This window comes from Rousettus aegyptiacus, unplaced genomic scaffold (genome assembly GCF_014176215.1).
Source record: "Rousettus aegyptiacus isolate mRouAeg1 unplaced genomic scaffold, mRouAeg1.p scaffold_m13_p_2, whole genome shotgun sequence".
NCBI lineage: Eukaryota > Metazoa > Chordata > Mammalia > Chiroptera > Pteropodidae > Rousettus > Rousettus aegyptiacus.
Window position 1 is genome coordinate 154675351 of NW_023416295.1, and position 19995 is coordinate 154695345.

General features: G+C 31.3%; 2 protein-coding genes across 10 annotated transcripts in view; one reads left to right on the forward strand and one right to left on the reverse strand.

Moving 5' to 3' along the window:
* Positions 1-1917: 1917 nt before the first annotated feature.
* On the reverse strand, positions 1918-13869 carry KLRF2 (killer cell lectin like receptor F2). Its single transcript, XM_016128859.2, has 6 exons — positions 13726-13869; positions 10429-10527; positions 7331-7378; positions 4302-4450; positions 3933-4048; positions 1918-2183 (listed from the first exon to the last, which is right to left on the reverse strand). The coding sequence occupies exons 1-6, from the start codon at positions 13811-13813 to the stop codon at positions 2069-2071; spliced, it is 615 nt and encodes a 204-aa protein (XP_015984345.2). The 5' UTR covers positions 13814-13869; the 3' UTR covers positions 1918-2068.
* Positions 13870-18734: 4865 nt separating this feature from the next.
* The window catches only part of LOC107502067 (C-type lectin domain family 2 member B), a 50071-nt gene continuing 48810 nt past the window's right edge, over positions 18735-19995 (forward strand). For all 9 annotated transcript variants that reach the window (XR_004955747.1, XR_004955748.1, XM_036237075.1 and 6 more), the window contains exon 1: positions 18735-18917. Coding sequence is in view for 7 of the 9 variants with exons in the window: in XM_036237075.1 (XP_036092968.1) it covers positions 18830-18917 (88 nt within the window). In the remaining 2 variants the exon portion in view is untranslated. The remainder of the gene's footprint in view (positions 18918-19995) is intronic.

The window sequence follows — 19995 nt, forward strand, 5'->3', positions numbered from 1 at the left end:
TAAATGAAAGGAACTACCAGCCAAGAATAATGTATCTTGCTAAACTCTCCTTTAGATATGAAGGAGAAATTAAGAACTTTCCAGACATTCAAAAATCGAGGGAATTCACTACGGGGCCTGCACTACAGAAAATACTGAAAGGGGTCAGCTCGCCTAAACCAAAATGACAAAAAAGAAAAAGAAAAGAAAACAAAACAAAACATAATTACCAGTAAGATGACTAGATAGAAGCAGAGGAGTGTAACCCTTACTAGGAACAGGGTATTATAAACTTAAAAATAAGAAGAGATTTGCTATAACAAGATAGTAATGAACATTCAGCATACCTAGAAACAAATTGACACAACAACGGCTGAAATAGGGAAGAGTCAAAGATCCAAATTCGCAAAAGAGAATGGAGATAAGGTACACGCAGAAGAAAAGAGACAACTATATATATATATATCTATCTTTTAAATATTCATAATGGTAACCACATGCCAAAGATTCAGAACTGAAGTATATAACAAAAACAAGAAGGACCAGAGGGAAAAACCACAAAAGTCAAACAAAATAAAGGACACAAAAACACAAGGACAAGGAAGCAATGGAAATACCGAGCTACCAGAAAGCAAAAGATAAAATCGCTATAAGAAGACCTCGTATTTCAATAATCACCCTAAATGTAAATGGACTGAACTCACCAATAAAAAGGCACAGAGTTTCAGAATGGATCAAAATACAAAACTCAACCATATGCTGCCTACAGAAGACACATCTCAGCTCCAAAGACAAATACAGACTCAAAGTGAAAGGGTGGAAGAGGATATTTCAAGCAAATGACAATCAGAGGAAAGCAGGAGTAGTGGTACTAACATCAGATGAAATAGACTTTAATATAAAAAAAGGTAAAGAAAGATACTGAGGGATATTTCATAATGATGAAAGAAATCATGCATCAAGAAGACATAACACATTAATATCCATGCCCTCAATCAGGGAGGCCCAAAATATATAAAGCAATTGCTAACAGAACTAATGGAACAGACCAAAATACTATCATAGTATAGAACTTAAATACCCCACTATCAGATATGGACAGATTATCCAAACAGAAAATTAACAAAGAAATATTATCCTTAAATGATATATTAGACCAACGGGACATAGTAGACATTTATAGAGCCTTTCACCTCAAAACAGTAGCTTATACATTCTTCTCTAGGTCACATGGAACATTCTCAAGGACTGATCATATACTAGGACACAGAGATAGCCTCAACAAAAATAAGAGAATTGAAATCATACCAACCATATCCTCTGATCGTAATGCTTTGAAACTAGAGATCAACTGTAAAAAGAAAAAAGAAAGGACCAAAAATACATGGAGATTAAACAACATACTGCTGAAGAATAACCGGGTAAGAGAAGAAATAAAAAGAGAGATCAAGAAATACATAGAAACAAATGATAATGATAACACAACATATTAAAACTTAAGGGACACACAAAGCGGTCATAAGATGAAAGTTCATATCATTACAGATCTATCTCCAAAAACAAGAATGAACCCAAACAACCTAACAATTCATCTTAAAAAACTTGAGAAGGAAGAACAAATGAAAAATAAAGTCAACAGAAGGAAAGAAATAATCAAAATTAGAGCAGAAATTAATTAAATTAAAGACAAACAACAACAACAAAACAATAGAAATAATAAATGCAACAAAGAACTGGTTCTTTGAGAACATATCTATATGTATGTGCCAGATCTATTACTTCACCAAACACTCGGAAGGAGTTAGAACCCAAACAATAGGACACACATGGAGAATAAGCAGGATTAGAAGATAAAATTTAATTGTTTTTTAGACATTAAAACAATATAGAATTACATTTTCTTCTTTAAAAATAAATTATGATGTTTTCTCATTTTGAAGCCTTATTTCCGTATGAATATTTGAAAATTTTATATTTGAAGAAAAAACAAATAAATTTGTATCCCTTTAAAAAAATAGATATGCACTGTTAACATCCACGCACATTTCTTCCACTTCTTTGTTTAAATGCACAGATTTGCTTACGTTGTTCAGACATCTCTCTGACAAATGCCTTTAAATTTGGAGTTACAGTCTTCAGAATACACTTGATTTCCTGTTGTGACAGCACAGCTCACACTATCAGTTGGTCCAATTATTGAAAAACTAAGAGATAAAGGGCAGACTTTAGCAAATGTATCTTAAAATAATTGTACTTATTAAAGTTTTTCTAGCCAAACTTGTATAGTCTTTTTAGCAGTCAAAATGTTGCAAGAGTTTTCAAATGGACCTTTCTATTGTTGCTGATTGTTGTATTTGGGCACTCTTGATTTGCTTGCCCTCCAAGCCCTCCCACTTTGGATGTCTCTCTTATTTGAGTAATATCACCAAGGAGGCTCAAGCTTGAAGACTAGGACATCCCTGTCTCTTCCTTCCCTCTCAATCCTTACCTTACATATACCAGCAAGTCCTTGGTATTCTATCTCCAGATTAGTCCTCATATTCATTCACTTCCAGGCCAGACTACTGGTACCTCTCCCTTATTTTGGTCATTGTCTTCTAACTGAACTTCAGTTTTCAACTGAACTTCAAGTATTCATTTTTCGCATAGCAGCATAAATAATTTTCTTTAAAAAGTAATTAGATGTTAAAGTGAAAGTTTTGGTAAAGACTACATGGCGATAGATATCTTATACTCATTGGAGTTACAAAGCAGTAACGTAGGAAAAAAGAATTTTTTTTAACTTAGGGTAAAAACTGTTTAGGTGACTGTTAAATTCCTCATTTAACTTCAATGGTATGATAGGGTAGGAAAATGTGTTGTAAAATATTTTTGGAGACAGCTACTTTCTTAACTATTCTTTCTAGTTGCTGATTATTGTTTAAAATATAAAAAACACTTATTTTTATTATTATAACCATCAGCATGACATTCTCCTTAAATAATTAAATGAAAGCTTTTTAAAAGATGTTTTTCTCTAACAATACGTCAGTTTCCAAATAAAGAAAAGAAACCTACACATTTTTTTACTAATTTTTATCAAAGGTTCCAATCAAAACAGATTTAAAAATGACTACTACTTTATACTTTAGTTTTATATTCATGAAAGATGATGATAAATGGAAAATAGAAATATCTAGGAGTAGATAAATATCCAAATTGACATGAACTATTACTCCATGCCCTTTGCTCCAAGCTTGCCACAGCTCAGGTGCTCTGTAGAGTAAATAACGTGTAAAGAAAACAAGAGCACCTAAGAGAACATGTAAATGTATACTACACTTAAGAATTTTAAGTGCATTAACCTTATGTTGTTCACACAAGAACATTGTGAGGAAAGCTTTGCTGTTTATACAGGTGAAAAAGTTGATAACAAGTTTGGGGGAATTTTCTAAGAGCAAAATTTTAAATTTACACTTTTTGATTTCAGCTCAAGAGATGTTTTTATTTTCTAGGTGCTTTTTTATATAAGTTAATTTTATCTTTGCATCTGCTATAAAGAAAGTATTTGTCTAAAATTATTTTAAATGATATTCAAGTCAGTTTAAATTTTTAAAAAACTTTTTTGTCTTTTGACAATTAATAATTTCCAGGTGCCATAATGAATACTAACCATACTTCTCAACATTACTGAATGTTGGAGGAGGAAGAGGAGGAGGAGGAGGAGGAGGAGGAGGAGGAGGAGGAGGAGGAGGAGGAGGAGGAGGAGGAGGAGGAGGAGGAGGAAGAAAGCAAAGAAGGGAGAAAACAAAAAAAAAGAGGTAGGAAGAAAAATGGATAGAAAAAAATTATTGAAGAAGAGAGGAAAGAAGGAAGAAAGATAAAAAGACTTGGAAATCAAGGAAACGTAAAAATACTTTTCTATAAATAAAACAACATCTTTACACCATCCTGTCCCTCAAGTAACAACTTACATTTTTGGTTCTACAAAAAGGTGTTCATTTATCCACCTCCATTGTTTTCTTGGGGATATCATATATAGTCCAATCCAAGCAAGATGTCCAGGTTTTAAATTCTTCTGTATAAATTCCTACAGAGGAAATACTGTATTCATTCATTCACTTAAAAAAAAAAAAAAAAGGTCAATGCCTTCTATAGAGTAAGGCACTATGCCAGGCATTAATGAAATAGCAAATCATTATTTCTTTCATAAATAATAGGTTTTTAATTATAAACAATATATTAATGAACGTTAAAGGCAAAGACTATAAACCACCTACACTTGCTACAACTGCACCTACAATTTTCCCTTGGGCACTTAGCTCCTGGTTTTGATTACTCACCAGTTCTTCAGAATTGTGAATCATCGGCAAATGTGCCTGGAGATTTATACAGTCATGTTGACTCTCATTCCAAGTTTTAGAAGAAGTTAAAAACTTGTAACACTTCCCTTGGTTCAATAGCCAGTCATTTGGGCACATATAATTATTTCCTAAATTAAAAAAAAAAGGGGGGGGATAAGAAAAATTAATTAAAATCTATATAGTTAATTGAGAAAGTCTGAATAGTATCAAGTGTGATTAATTGGAAAATAGATTTTTGCCAACTCAATTTTCATAATTAAAAGGCAGCTCTATTAAGCAGAACAAGAATGAGATTAATTAATTAATCTGTGCATTTCCTGGAATGAGGGCAGGGTTTTCGGTGCCAAGTTGGAGTGAACAAAGCTTGTGAATTCTGACCCCCATAATTAGAAGAAAAAAAAATTTTTTTTTTCTATTGTTTATTACTAACCAAAAAAGTATAAGTCTGTTGTTTAAGTCCCTGCACTACCGGGTTCTAATTCCCTTTTCTCGAGACAGTCTATAACGGATACTTCATTTCTGTGAGATTACTTACCGCTACTGCTGCTTACCTCGTTGCATTTGATATGTTCACCCTCCTATGCTTTCCATTCACACTGGTCCCTAGCCTTGAATAGCCTTCTCTTCTTTTATTATCCTCTAAATTACAGAGAACTTTCGATTGTATTTTTACTTCTTAAAGCCTTTAACTGGTCATAATATTTGCTGCATCTAAGACTCATAGCACTTAAGTATCATTTAACAAAGGATGAGTTGTCTGTGTCCTGCTCATTTGTGAACATCCCCACATCTTTTACCTGACTGGAAGGTTCTTGAGGTGACTGTCATATTCATCTTTAACGCTCCTATCATGTAACACTTTTATTATAGTGTCTAATTGTTGATTGTAGAATGAATAAATTAAATATCCATAAGCTAGAGCATGTCATATTTTTCATTGTTAATATTTTTTGTCATCTATGAGCCTATAGTTTTATAAAAATGTATTTTAAGAAATTGAATTAATATGTCTAGCTAAGATACAGGGGAAAAAGTAACATCAGCAGATATGATTTAAAGAAGACTATCATGGGCTAATTTTCAATATATAAAACTTCATATATATTTTTACCTCATTAACATACTTTGTACCAGGCAGAGTTGTCAACCGTGAATAGTTATAATTTTGAAAAAAAAAAAAAAATTCAGACTCAGGATAATTGGATTCTAATCTCAGTGATACAAGTACATAGTTGTGTGCTAAAAGGCATAAAATGATTTAAAATATACTCCCCAATTTACAACTTCAGAGGAGCTATTTATCCAGTATAGTAAAAATGAGTCTTTTGAACCAAGTGATAACATTAGGTAGATATTGATAGACTGGTCAGTAAAATACAGTTTAGAGCTACAAAACACATTAAAAAATAGTCCAAATGGTCAGCATAGTATGTTAAACCACGAAAGCATGATGCAAAATGTAGACAGCCGTTGTGCAGAGAGTTATTATAGTTAACTCAGCTTCAAGTGTTATTTTCTATAATATGAAATATTATGGGGATGAGGATAGAGAAAAACATTTATTTAGCGATATTTTGTGTCAGTTCCCGTCTCAGATACTTTACATAACAATAACAACAAGCACATATTACCATTATTGCGGGCCAGGCAGGTTGTTAAGCACCTAACACATATTTAGTTTTTAAAATAACTTTACAAAATAATGAAACGTGTTAAATGACATGATGAAAATATAAACAGAAAAATCTAGAGTATGAGAAATTTTGCAAAACCATTGGTCTGAGATATTTTTACTAAATGCAATTGTGGTTTTCTGATTCTCATTCTAACAATGCAAAAAAAAAAAACACAAGACATTTTAATGCTGACTAGATAATAGATAATATTAAGAAGTCTTGCTAATTTTATTAGGAATTTTGGTAGACACGGTTTTAAAATGGCCCCCAAGATTCCTGGCCCCTGGTGTACACGGCTTATGTAATTCCCTCTCCATGAGTGTGAGTCAGATCTGTGAATATGATGAGATACCACTTCCATGCTTAAGTTATATTACATAGCAGGATGAAGGAATTTTAGATAAAAGAAGAGTCCCAAGTCAGTTGATTTTGAGTTAATGAAAAGAGCAATTATTCCAGGTAGAACTGAAGATGGCGTCAGCCCTGTGAGGGGAACTAAAACTTAGATGGGGCTTCAGGCAGGCCTTTTGCCGAGCATATTTTGGGCAAGTAAATTGGCAAAGAAGGGAGGAGAGACCAGTGAAACGGGAGGTGAGCATGTAGCATTGGCAATCTGGATGCAAGGTCTGGTTCCTACACAAAGGGTTCCCACACTGCGGAGTGGGGGGGTTAGGGATAAGACCCTCCTGGACCTAACAGGTACAAAGGAGGAGGGAGGTGAAGGAGAGGAGAGGAGATAGGAGGGGAGGAGGAGGAGGAAAGGAGAAGAGGAAGGAATAGGGAGAAAGAAAGAGAGGAGGAGGAGAGAGGAGAGATTTCAAGGAATCGGCTCATGTATTATTGGTGTTGTCAAGTCCAAAACGTGCAGAGCAGGTTGTGAGGCTAGAGACCCAGGGAAGAGTTGATAGTGCAGCTCAAATCTGCAGTCTAAAGAATGAATTCCTTTTTTTTTTTTTTTGAGGAACCTTAGTATTTTTTTTCTCTTAAGGCCTTCAACTGATTGGATGAGGCCCAGCCACATTGTGGAAGATAATCTGCTTTACTTGAATCTACTGACTTCAATGCTAATCTCATCTAAAAAGTACTTTCACAGCAACATCTAGACTACTTGACAAAATATCTGGGTACCATGCATGGCCTAGCCAAGTTGACGTAAAATTAACCATCATGGCTGATTTAATATACACTAAATATTCTATAATGTAGTTATTATATCTCCATTTGAAAGTTTAAAAAACTGATACTTAATTTGTCTAAATTCAGGTGACCAGTTCGTTGAAATCTCTTGATTCAAACATAGAGCAGCACATTACAAACAAAAAAGAACATTACCTGCTAGAGTGCTGATATTTATGTTCTGTGAGGAATCCATTTTTTTACCTGTACTCAATACAAAGAAAAAAAATGTGAATAATATTAAAAAATGAATAGCCATCTAGGTATACAAGAATAAAAATACTAGCATAAAATAAAGACAAAAATTCAATTACCTCTCTTTTACTAGGTTTCTGTTCCTCTCCTTTCCCAATAGTAGCCATTTTTATATCTATTTTTATTCCTTTAAGTGCTAATTATATCTTATATTGCATACATTCTTAGACCTCATCTATTACTTTTTGTATATTATTTTCTTTTTTTCTACTAAACTTCTTAATTGATGTTATTTTTTTCATATTCTAGACCCACCTTTAAAAAGAAAAATAAAACTCCTTTTACCATTTCAAGTTTCTTCAGTTTCTTACTTGTATTATTTATAGATTGTTTTCATATAGAGTGAAGAACTGCTTTCCAGGAACAAAATAGCTGATACCCTGTACTGACTTCTCATTACATTCTTTGACTAGCTTCACTCTAATATCAGTGCCCCCCCCCCCACTTTATTTGTCCCAAAAGAGTGGATGGAAGAATTATATTGCTTCATTTCTCTTGTTCTAAACTTAAGTTAAAATCAAGTTCAGAACTTCGAAGGTATTACTAAAGTGACTTTTTATATACATTTAAAAATCTGACATGAATTTGTTTCTCTTTGCTTTGGGAGAAAACAAATTCTTTATGTAAACTTTTAGAAACATGTGTTCACCAATCGTGTCCTCAAATGTGATGAGGATCTATTTATCTATCACCATCATCATCATCTCTCTCTCTCCTCCTCTGTCTCCCTCTCTCTCTCATCTATCTATCATCTATCTATCAACCATCTATTCATTTATCATCTATCTATCCATCCATTTATCATCTATTTATCTTTATTTTTGTATTGTATTTTCAATTTGGTGGGCTGTTATAAACTGAATATTCTCGTTTTATGGTTTTGTTTTTTTCTCCTGAAAAAATTTTGTATATATTCTTTTATTATTTCACATGTACTTTTTCCTCCTATTCTTTTTTTCTGAACATTTGTTAAAGGGATATTGCCCTTTCTGTAATGGCAGTATGTTAGATGTTGTCTCAGATATTCTTAATTTATTTATATTTATTAATTTTTTTCTGACACTTTCTGCTCTGGGATATTTGGTTAGCTACCATAAGTTTTCAGATAGCAAGAGCACAGAAAATAGCTAAGCTATGTAGTAAACCAATACATCATTCCTCTCTCCCACTCCAGAACCAAAACAAGGAAACAGATACCCTATTGCACCAATCACCACTCAATAAAATAGGAGCTCTAGCTTGCTCCAGTTACATAGTTCATTATTTTAAAAAGACTTTGTTGGTTTGGGGGCTTTTGTTGTTGTTGTTTATTTGTTTGGTTTGACATGGTAGCAAATACCACTGTGTGAGTGTAGTAAGAGGTTGTCAAAACAGTAACCTAAAAAAGCATTCTTTAGTAAGTTTTTCAGTTAATTACTTTGCTTTGGACCTTTCTCGACACTCTGTACTCATCTGTGAAAATGGAGTCCTGCCTAGGTTTTGCCATGAGGAATAGCTTCCATCCACATGGAAGTCCTCTGTTCTTTCTTTGAACTGTAGTTGTCTCATTGATTAATCCAATAGCATTATTCCATCTGCTTTACATTTTTTTTTACATTTTTCTTTCCTTTCCATTCTCTGTGCTTTTATTAATTCATTTTATTTTGTTATTGTTTATTATTCAAATATAGAATCTTGAGAAAGCAGATGTAAAATTTATGATCAATAATTTGTTTGGAACTGAATGCCAGGGAAAATATTTTAAAACTGGTCAAACTACAAACACAAATTTAATAGAAACAAAAATATTGAAATTGTCATTAATTTATTAGAATTAAAAATATCACTAAGAAAAAATTTTACCCCTACTTATATTTCATCAATATGTCAAATTTTATTGACTTTTCTCAATAGCATCTTTCTCTAAAAGAATCTCTATTGCACCAGTTATGTCTTTTTTACCATTTATATTTTACAGAAGAGAAAACCGAATCACAAGTGAGTAGTGGTGGTTTGTAAATATTGTACTTAGTATCTAACAAGAAACCATTTGCTCCTGAATTTTAAGGACTTTGAAAAAAGCTATAATAATGATTATGGCATAGTCAACTTTTCTAGAATTAATGTTAAATTATCCCTACTTAGATCGATTCATGAAAACTAATATTAGTCATCTAATATTAAATGTTAAAGAGAAGGAGAATTTTGTATTATCAAAAACTGTTTTCAATATAAGGATTGAACACATCTGAGGGGTATGATTGGTTGATGGCTTCCCAACCAAAATGCTGTGTGAAATACAGAAGAATTACCTTAAGCAGAATGCTTATTTGGTCTTAGAAAAGTCTGACATTTTCTATTGTTATATTAGGAAAAACTCAAAAGCAAATATAATTACCCAATAAAAAATAGACCCTTTACTTTTTGTCTCCCTTAGAAAAGTTGCTTTAGGGCTCATTTATATTTAGATATTTCAAAGGCCCTCAGAGTTTCTGTTTCTATGTCAATGTTATATATGACAGTGCCCATTTTAGCCCTGCATTTTCAAGAATCATGATTTCATGAGAAATACAGCAAATTATAGGAACCATGAATGGGTCTGGTTATTTCAAAAATAATAAGTACATGATACACACATTAAATACCACTCGGAAAAAAAATAGTTGAAGTCCACCTAAAATGGTTTTCAAATCGGTCCTTTATTTTCAGCTAGCACATTCATACATTTAAATTATCTCTCAAAGTGGTACCAATGAGCACATACTCTGTAAAAACACATTACTAAATTTATTATAAAATAACAAATGAACCTTGTACTGGAGGTTCTTCAAAAGAAAAGATGCAGAATAAATACTTATTTTATATTTGAATGTTTCTTAACTTTTCTTAAATTTAAAATAATTTTGCAGTATAATGGATATGGCTGGAAAGTTTAATTTACCAGTTGTGGACTACAATGTGAAGCTGATCTTGATATTAAGAATTAAAAGTACAAAGATAAATAAAAACTCCATACTTACCCCAAAAGTTCTGGCCAATCACTGTCATAATGAAAATAAGGATTCCAATGCATCCAAATACTAGCATAATACAATAATCATATGGATATGAGGAAAAATCTGAAATGTCGAGATGATTTTTCATGAATTTTAGAACTCTTGTGATTATTCACTTCATAAACATTTTCCTGTCTTGCTTTGTGAATTATTTAGTGATGTTTTTGAAAAGTAAAAATGATTTAATTTTAGTAAATTCTTTCATATATATATAAATTATAATATATAGTGCTATGTGTATTTATTAATATTTAAAATATAATGTAAATATATAATTTATATATAGAATATAATTTATATTCTTTATATAACATACATGACATAAATACCTACTATATTTTATATTGTACATATAGTATATAAAATAATATATATTATAAATTAGTGTATAATATATATCTATATATCCCATATATATCACATATAGTAAAAATTACATATATAATGTTATTGTAAATAGAATTGTTTTTCTTAATTTTATTTTTGGATTGTTCAATGCCAAGTATGTATATATACATATATATACACACACACACACATATATATATATATCATGTGTTATTTATTTTAATGATTCACTTATAGAAATAAAATAAGGAAAGGAATATTTATTGAAGCTCTGTTACGTACCAGTCACTGTACTAAGACATGCTATCTCACCTTTACATAATATATTGTATTTCCCTGGCTTTGACTTTTTGTACAGGAATCAGTGTCAGCCTAAGTAGCATAGATCTCTGGTTAATACTGTTCACTTAGAATTTTTGCCATAGTACTCCTTTGGATCAGAGTTGACAGGAATAGTGTCTTTAAAGAGGAATAAATGAGGAAACTTCAGAGACATTACACAGGGATATATATGTTGTTATTCTCTTTTAATTTCATCTATTTTCACCCACATATTAACCCTTTTGAATAAGTTAGATATACACTCTCTTTCCATAAAAAAAAAGAAGAAGAAGAAGAAGAAGAAGAAGAAGAAGAAGAAGAAGACAGGTATCTTTTTAGATGTAGAAATCATAGGAATATTTTCTTAGTCTAGAAGCATGGTAGCCAATTTGTCTTGCTAGTGACCAAAGTCAAGTATTTTGATACTCAGATAATTATTTCCCAGTTTCTATTAGCTTATGAGTAAACAAGCACTTAATTCCTCAGCTGTGATTGTCCATTTTACAAATAAATTTTATTCTGTCATAATAAAAGAGTGCTAATTCTCAAATCTGGGTAACACGTGAATGTTTTATTTCAATTGATTTTTATGGACTTAGTGCATCTCTTTATGTCTGTAGTACAAAGTTATAGAATGTGCTGTATGTAGAGAAACTTGAAATTTACTACCCAATTGTCTGTATTACAAAAAAAATTAGAACTTAGTTTCTAATTTTTTCTTGCCTTTGGATATTTCTTCACTCAAGCAAAGGTAGAAAGACTTCCACTTAGCTAAAAGTCCTCAAAATACATTTCTGCAAGTTACGAGGGAATGCTAACTCTAGGTATATGGATCTGCAGTTAGCTAGTTCCATTCTTGCTAGGAAGGGAAATTTTAGACTCATTGTCAAATAATGTTATAGCTATATATTAAAAAGTAATATTCTTTTATCTCAGCCACAATAATACTATGTCAAGCCAAGTGACCGGAGAGTTAAGTACCTGCAGTGCATTGCATTGGCCCATTCCAGAATTGCTTGACTGGTTGTCATTGGCATCCGTAGGGCAATATCAAGAAATTTCTTTATGAAACCTGTTATTATTACTACTGCAAGAACACTAAGTGTATTATTTATAGCTAAAATTTTCTTTCTAGATTTAGTAATGAGATTAATTATATTCATCTTAAGCAATACGTGTAACTGTCTTATAATAAGAATCAAATAATTAGTTGGCTTATCCTTACTCATCAATTACAAAGAAGCTTAAAAACAAATTTATAGCAGACAAAAACATGCTTACAGTAATGTAACTGTTGCTTAATTACAGGCCTAATTTATGTTCCAAGCCCTATCCTTCTTTTACCCATAATTTAAATGGATGTTATCCTGTATTTTAGGTACCTACGCTCAAATTTTATATATTATTACTCACTTGTCTGTTACAAATCAGTTTATAAATTAAAGAAAAAAGTTAATAATTTAGTTTAACATCTACAGGAAAAAAAAACACAAGATAGATTCACTTTATTACAAATAAAAGTTTTTATATTTAAGAAAACAAAAAGATTTTGCCCAAGGCCATGTACTTAGTCTGAATAGTTGAGTCTAATTCAGTCAATTTAACTTCAATGGTCTCGGTTTTTATTACATTGAAATAAGTTGCTAGTGAAAAAGAAATAGTTTGTTTCCTGTTATGGAGACCTTGAAAAAGACCTTGAGCCTTCAGATGACAATGAAAGTAGCTTGTCTTTAAAAAAAAGTCTTGAATTTGCTAGATGAAAATCAGGATATTACATGAAGATGTTCAACAAGAATATGTAAGGCAGAGCTTTGTTTTTTTACCAGCAATTCTAAATTTCTGGCCCAGTAACCTCAGCTTAGATCTTTACTATTGAAACAGGATTATTTTTAAAATTTATTTTAGACCAACTGAATTTAGACATCATTATTGTGTTTATTAAATTTGTCTATAGAAACTGTAACAGGTCTGAAAACAAAACAAAAAGAACAACCTAGACTTGATACAGTAGCCCTAAGTAGCAAAGATTAATGTTTTATATTGCCCTTCTCTCATTCTCAGTAGATAATTCTGACAATCCTATGGCTCTTTTTAAAAGATTTTTAAAAATGCAATATGTATATATAAAAATGCTTTTTAAGCTGTAAAACACCATAGGACCACTGCTACTCTCACCATCAGCACTAGATCTTCATATTCTGAGTGTAATAATAGGCATCTTGATATAGATATTATACCCAAAAAAACTGATTCTGAAAATCTTATGTTTTGTAGCAGGAATAATTTCTGTAAAAATACAAACGTTGATCTTTTACTTAAAAGTTACATTTTTATTCTTATGCTACAACATCGAGGAGATTATATATCATCCTATTAGCATTTCTCTTGTCCCATGACTTTAAAAAATACTGCTTTTTAAAAAATTGTTGACCATGAGTCTAAATAAACTATTTTAGACAACTTACAACCATTTTTAAAATCCCAGAATATAGTTAATTTCAACATTTAAAAATATTCAAATATAATTGTCTTTCTTAAGAGAATAATGCCATTTTAAACTGGAGTCTGAGTGGGGAGAAACAATATTCTTACCTTTAGTTTTCTGCCTGTATTTGAAATTATTTTTGAAATTCAGCATCATGTAGCCATTTTCATCTTCCATCTCTTCAAATGTTTTCATGTGATATTACACAGAAAATAGTATAAAGAAAATGGAGAATACTTTCACCCTGGATATTTCTGCTAGTACAATGTACCCAATATTAAAAGGAAGTCCAAAAATAGCTAAAATTTACTCACATATCGCTGTCTAAAACCACAAAGGATGTGTTGGTAAATGAAAATTGATAGACATGTTAATGTCTGGCTAAAATTCTGTATGCTACAAGGTAAAGGTGGCTATTTTTTTCCATTCTCTTCAACAAATATTTATTATACACTTACAATGTACCAGTCACTTGTGTACAATGTATTAGAAACATAAAAGTAAACAAGACATTCTTCCTACCCTCATTTATTTTATATTATAGTAAGAAAAAAATGAAATAAAACAAATAAATACAACAGAAACAAAATCAGTGTCTGTCTAAATCAGAATAAAAATTTTAAATTAAAAAAATGTAAACAATCATTTTGCTATTTGGGGACATATTGGGTTAGTAGGGTCTACTAAAAATGTTTTTTTTTTTCAAAAAATTAAGAATAAAATTATCATATGACACAGAAATTTCTCTCCTGGGTAACTACCACCCAAATTTGAAAACACTTACCCATAAAGATATATGCGCTGTTATGTTCATTGCAGCATTATTCATAATGGCCATGACATGGAAACAATTGAAGTGTCCTTAGATATACGATTGGATAAAGAATATATATAATACACACACATAATGGAATATTATGCAGTCATAGAAAAGATGAAATATTGCCATTTGTGACAAGATGGATGGATCTTGAGATCATCATGCTATTGAAATAAGTCAGACAGAAGTTGAGAACCATATGATTTTATTCATATGTGGGATACAAAATGAAAACAACAAACAAACAATACAAATAAATAAAAACTCACAGACACAGAAAACAGTTTAGTGATTACCAGAGGGAAAGGGGGAAAGGGAGGAGATAGATAAGGGTAAAGGGGTCAAATATATGGTGGCCAAAGGAAACTTGATTTTGAGTGGTGAACACATAATGCAGTATACAAATGATCTGTTATTGAATTGTACACTTGAAACATACAATTCTATTAACCAATGTTACTTCAATAAATTTAATTTTAAAATGCTTAGATGAGGCAAAACTGGAAAATAATAGATCAAATTAGTGGAATCCGAATTATTTTCCGAAGGGAAAAAACCTGACCACAGCTCTACCTTCTCATTAGTAAAAAGTTTGCTCTACAAGGTACTATCTTTACCACACTTTGGTGTTGTTCATGCATACACACAGAGAAAAATTTTACTTTTCAGTGAAAATTGGTAAGTCACAGGCCAGCAGTGAGGAGCATACAATGAGGGCATAAGGAAAGGTAATATCATACCTATGTTAAATCATTTGTCATAACAGCCTCAATAATTGTTCAAAACCCTTGAGAGAGGTGAGGTTATGATGGCCTGAAGTGGCTCTCAAGAAGTGATCAGTGCAGAGACAACGATAAATTGGATACAGCAAACTATGAATTCTTGAGTCTATGGATGATGGTACTGCACAAAATCTGTGGGCAGGAAGTCTAATTCATTATTGGATTAAGAGTCTACCTTATTAAAACCTAGTATTTCCCTCTTCAATATGATAAAGTCTCAATGTAATTAATCTGCTGCCAGGTTAATAGCTGTCCCTCCCAGAACTGGGACTCAGATTCAGCCACGGCATTTGGTAGATTGAGCACTTATTAGTTCCAGGTAGTCCTTGGGTGGTAAAAGACAATGTCATTGATCCCATGCATAGGATCTATTTCAGATACACGACCACTTTGCATTGGTCCTTTGATCAAACCTCAGAGCATGCGGAGAAAGAGGCTTCTTTATGCCCACATCACATACCATTTTGTTTGTCTGAACATTGAAAGTCTCTTCCTCAAGTGTAGCTATCAAGTGTGGGTATTTGCCTTGGGATGAACTTCTTCACAATTTGTGTCATTCTGAATAATTTCTATACCTCTCCCTCAAACCCCTTTGTCACTAATTTTCTAATTTTGTTCTTTTTGAGCTCTTGACCAGTCGCCTAACCCATTAATCTTTGACAATAAGTGAATTTATATCTCTGGGTGCTCATCTTTCCTACCTAAATTTCTGTTTAATGTGAAGATTTAACTTCATCTCCGTCTTTCATGACCACCCTCTGAATGGGGCTATAATGTGGCATCTGTTTCTAGTTGGCATACTTTCATGTTCAATGATAAAATTTTTCCTTTTACATCAACACACTACATGAACATATGGAACCCTTTCCAACACCTTTTCTCTTCCTGTCCCAAGGCCATATACATGGTTGAGGTCAAGAGAGAAAATAAATACAGAAGTGAACCATGAGAGTTTCAGCCATTTGCTCATTCAGTTATTTGTGCCTTTTTGAAACTGCTCAGGCCTAACCTCCAATATGTTCTTTTTGAGTTTATGATCGAATGTTGGCGTACAATTTAATTTTAGGATCAAATTAGTCAAATGAGATAAGATTCTTGCTGGTAAATAAATATATGTCATTCTATAGTTATAGGATGTTTACTGCTCATTCTTCACCAGGTACAACTAGAATAATGTCATCAGTATAATGAATCTATTTTGTTCAATAGAGTCTGAGTTATATCATGTTCTGAGATATGTCAAGATAATCCAGTTCCCTCTGGGATAGTTCATGGCAGAGATGAGAAGTGACATATACTTGGACAAGACAGTAAAGAAATACTTTTATGAAATTTTATAAAATGATACTCTACAAATGGTGGAAAGTATGTATAATACATATATCTGATGAAGGGATTATTTCCATATTATTTATACATTATGTTACAACTTGTTATATATATGTACATATATGTGTATATATGTACATACACACATAGAATATCTTAATGAGACAAATAATCCTATAAAAATAGGCAAACTATTTAAATAAAATTCACAAAATACATATATTAATTGCCACAAGCACATGAGAAAATAAATGTTCAGCACATCATTAGAAATGTACAAATTAAAACTACATTTAGATACTATCATATACCTATGAGAATAGTTAAAATTTCAAAGGTTTCCCATATCAAATGTTGTTGTTGATGTGGAGCAACTGGAACTATTTTATGTTAATGGTGGAAATGGTACAACTTCTTTGGAAAATGTTATATGTTTATAAAATTAAATATATATATTTCTTTTTAAACACAGCTTTATTTAAGTGTAAATTAAATTTTAAAAACTGTACATATTTAATGTGTGTAATCTGATGAATTTAAACATATACGAACATTTGTGATACCAGCACCACAATCAAGGTTATAGATATGTCCATCACCTCCCAGATTGCATGTTAAGTGTTTTTATCGCCAAAAAAGAGGAATGAACACAAACATATATTTTCTGTATTACCTAAAATTCTGCTCTTAGATATTTCCTCAAAACATTAAAAAATAAATGTGCAAAGAAAGACTTTAACAGAAATATGTATGCTGGTTTTATTTATTATAGCCCCAAATTAAAACAACTCAATGGGGTAATGGATATACAAATTATTATATAGCCACACAATGAAATACTACTCAGCAACACAAAGGAATGGACTATTGGTCTGTGTGTCAATATGGATATCACTCAAAAAACATTATACTGAGCAAAATGACCACACCCACAAGAGTACATACTCTGTGATTTCATTTATGTAAAATTCTAAAACCAGCAAAACTCATCTCCATTGACGACAGGTTAATGGCTGCCTAGGTCCAGAAGCAGAAATAGGAACTGCAAAGGTACATCAAGGAACATTTTGAGGTGATAGAAATGTTTTCTATTTTGAGCCAAGTTTTATATTTTAACTATTGTCCCTTAGAAACAAATTAAATTGCACTCAACCATGATAGTGTAATCTCTATATTCTCTTATATAGGCATTCTTAGTAATTCCATGAATTAAATATTTCCTCAATGACACAGGTAGAATATGGTCAGGTTTTTCCCCAAAATTTTTAGTCTTCTTTCTGTCCCTTTCCTTCTGTGTTTTATCTTGCTTAATTTTGTTTTTGGTAATGACAGAAGTGACCAGAGCTGTATATTTGGAGCCACTCAGAAGGGTTTAATCCTGCACTTCTTATTCTCTTCATATTTTCTTTCTTTTCATTCTTTTGTATTTTACCTCCCTCTCTGTTATCATTTCTTTTCCCCTTAGAGTGTCCCTGTCAAAACAAATGTGGTGTTAAGTAGCATGTGGGACATAAGCTGTTTTCCCTTTTATGTATAATATATGTATATAATATTGATGGGGGATGTGAAATAATTTTAAAATTATTGTTACGGTAGATTTGAAAACCAAATTGTGTACTGATAATACTAGTAAAAATTATCATCTTGAATGTTGATAATAACATCCTAGGTATATTTTAATTATTTTTTTCTTCTCTCTTTTTTTTTTCCTGTGTGTGTGTTGTACATGCACTTTTATCACTTTTAATATGCCCTTTCTTAACTCATGGTAATTAAGTCAAAATGTCCTAAAGTATCCCTTTTAATTAATTAAAATTAATTTAATTAATTGATTAAAATTAAGTATCCCTTTTAATTAATTAAAATTAATTAAATTAATTGATTAAAATTAAGAGTTTTTAACTCTTATTGTTCTGTAAAGACACTAGCTATCTACCACTCTTGGGAAAACCGAAACAATTCTATTTGAATATTTTTTACTCTGTGGTCCAAATGAGGAACCTCTGCTGAGAGATAAGAATACATGAGTTCCTTACCATTAATTCTTTAGGTTTTCATTTTGTTTTACTAAATTTTATTCCTTTCTGGTCTTGGTTTTTTTTTCCATTCACAGAAAGACAGTGGTATGATCTGAGATCATAATCACATGATTACTTTCATTTTGAAAAACACTAAAACTTGTTTCACTTTCCAAAAGTAGCATAATTGCCGCTTGGAGCTGAGTTGTACAAACATATTTTTGTGTTAAAGTAAAAACTTTGAAGAAAAGTTTTAGAAAATATGGCACAAAGCATCTCCCTAACTGCCGTGGATGAAAAGATACCGAAACCTATTAACAGCAGCCAAGAAACTGATGGAACAAAGCAAGGTAAGAACATTTTTAATTGTTCAGAATAAAGGTTATTTAGTGAAATTATGAAGCATAATGTTAAACAAAAGCCATAGAATACATGAAATGGGTTTTAGTTTCTTCCATCTCTATAAAGGAAAATTATAACAAAATTAAGATTTTTAATCGACTATTTTGTCCTTTTAATTTGGATTCACTTCACATTATGTTAATAATGTAGACAGATTAATCACAGCATAAAACTGTCTAAGATTTAGTTTCACTTCTACTTAGTTTAAATAAAGCCATTATTAGAAAAAGGGTTAAATATAATCTATATACTCATTCAATGCCTAGAATGAACACACGCTATAAAAAATTGGCCAATATTTGTAATATTTTAAAAGATTGTTTATGGCCTTTAAAGAAGTCAAGATAAACTATATTTAAAGCAGAAAGATTATCTCCCTTTTTTACTCTTATCTAAATAATTTCTGGTGCCCTGATTACCTTGAGGATGTCTCTAGTGATCTTAAGAAGGATAAGGAAAGAAAATGTACTAAAAAATACTTGGAAAGTGACTTGGTATCATTGGATGTATTAAATAGCAAGTTCAGAGTATGTAAGATACAAATTTTAAATCGAACAGGAAAATATTTCAGTTATTTAAACAGGGCTCTTTTGGTCAAACTATAGTGAAGAAGTTAGGGAATGAGGCTAAAATTCATTAAATACAACAATCCATGCTTTAGGGACCGTGGTGAGTTTTAAACATTTGCCATTTAATTTATTTCAACCTACCAGTACATTTGAAGGTCAAAAAGTATTTTTGCAATTCATATTAAAACACATAAATACTTTAATCCTCTTTTTATTGACAATTTAATAATTCTGTCTAAGTTTAGATCAAAGCGAGTTGAGGACAAAGGAATTGAATACTATATGGTAACATGAAAATATCTGAACCAAAAGTTTTAAGAATGTTTCTTAACTAGTGTTAAGTTTGACTTTACATATCTATCAACAGTATGGATTTATATATTTTATGTACAAATACATCATATTTCACACAAATATGTTACTTAAAATTATATTGTTTTGTTTTGAGAAAGCACCA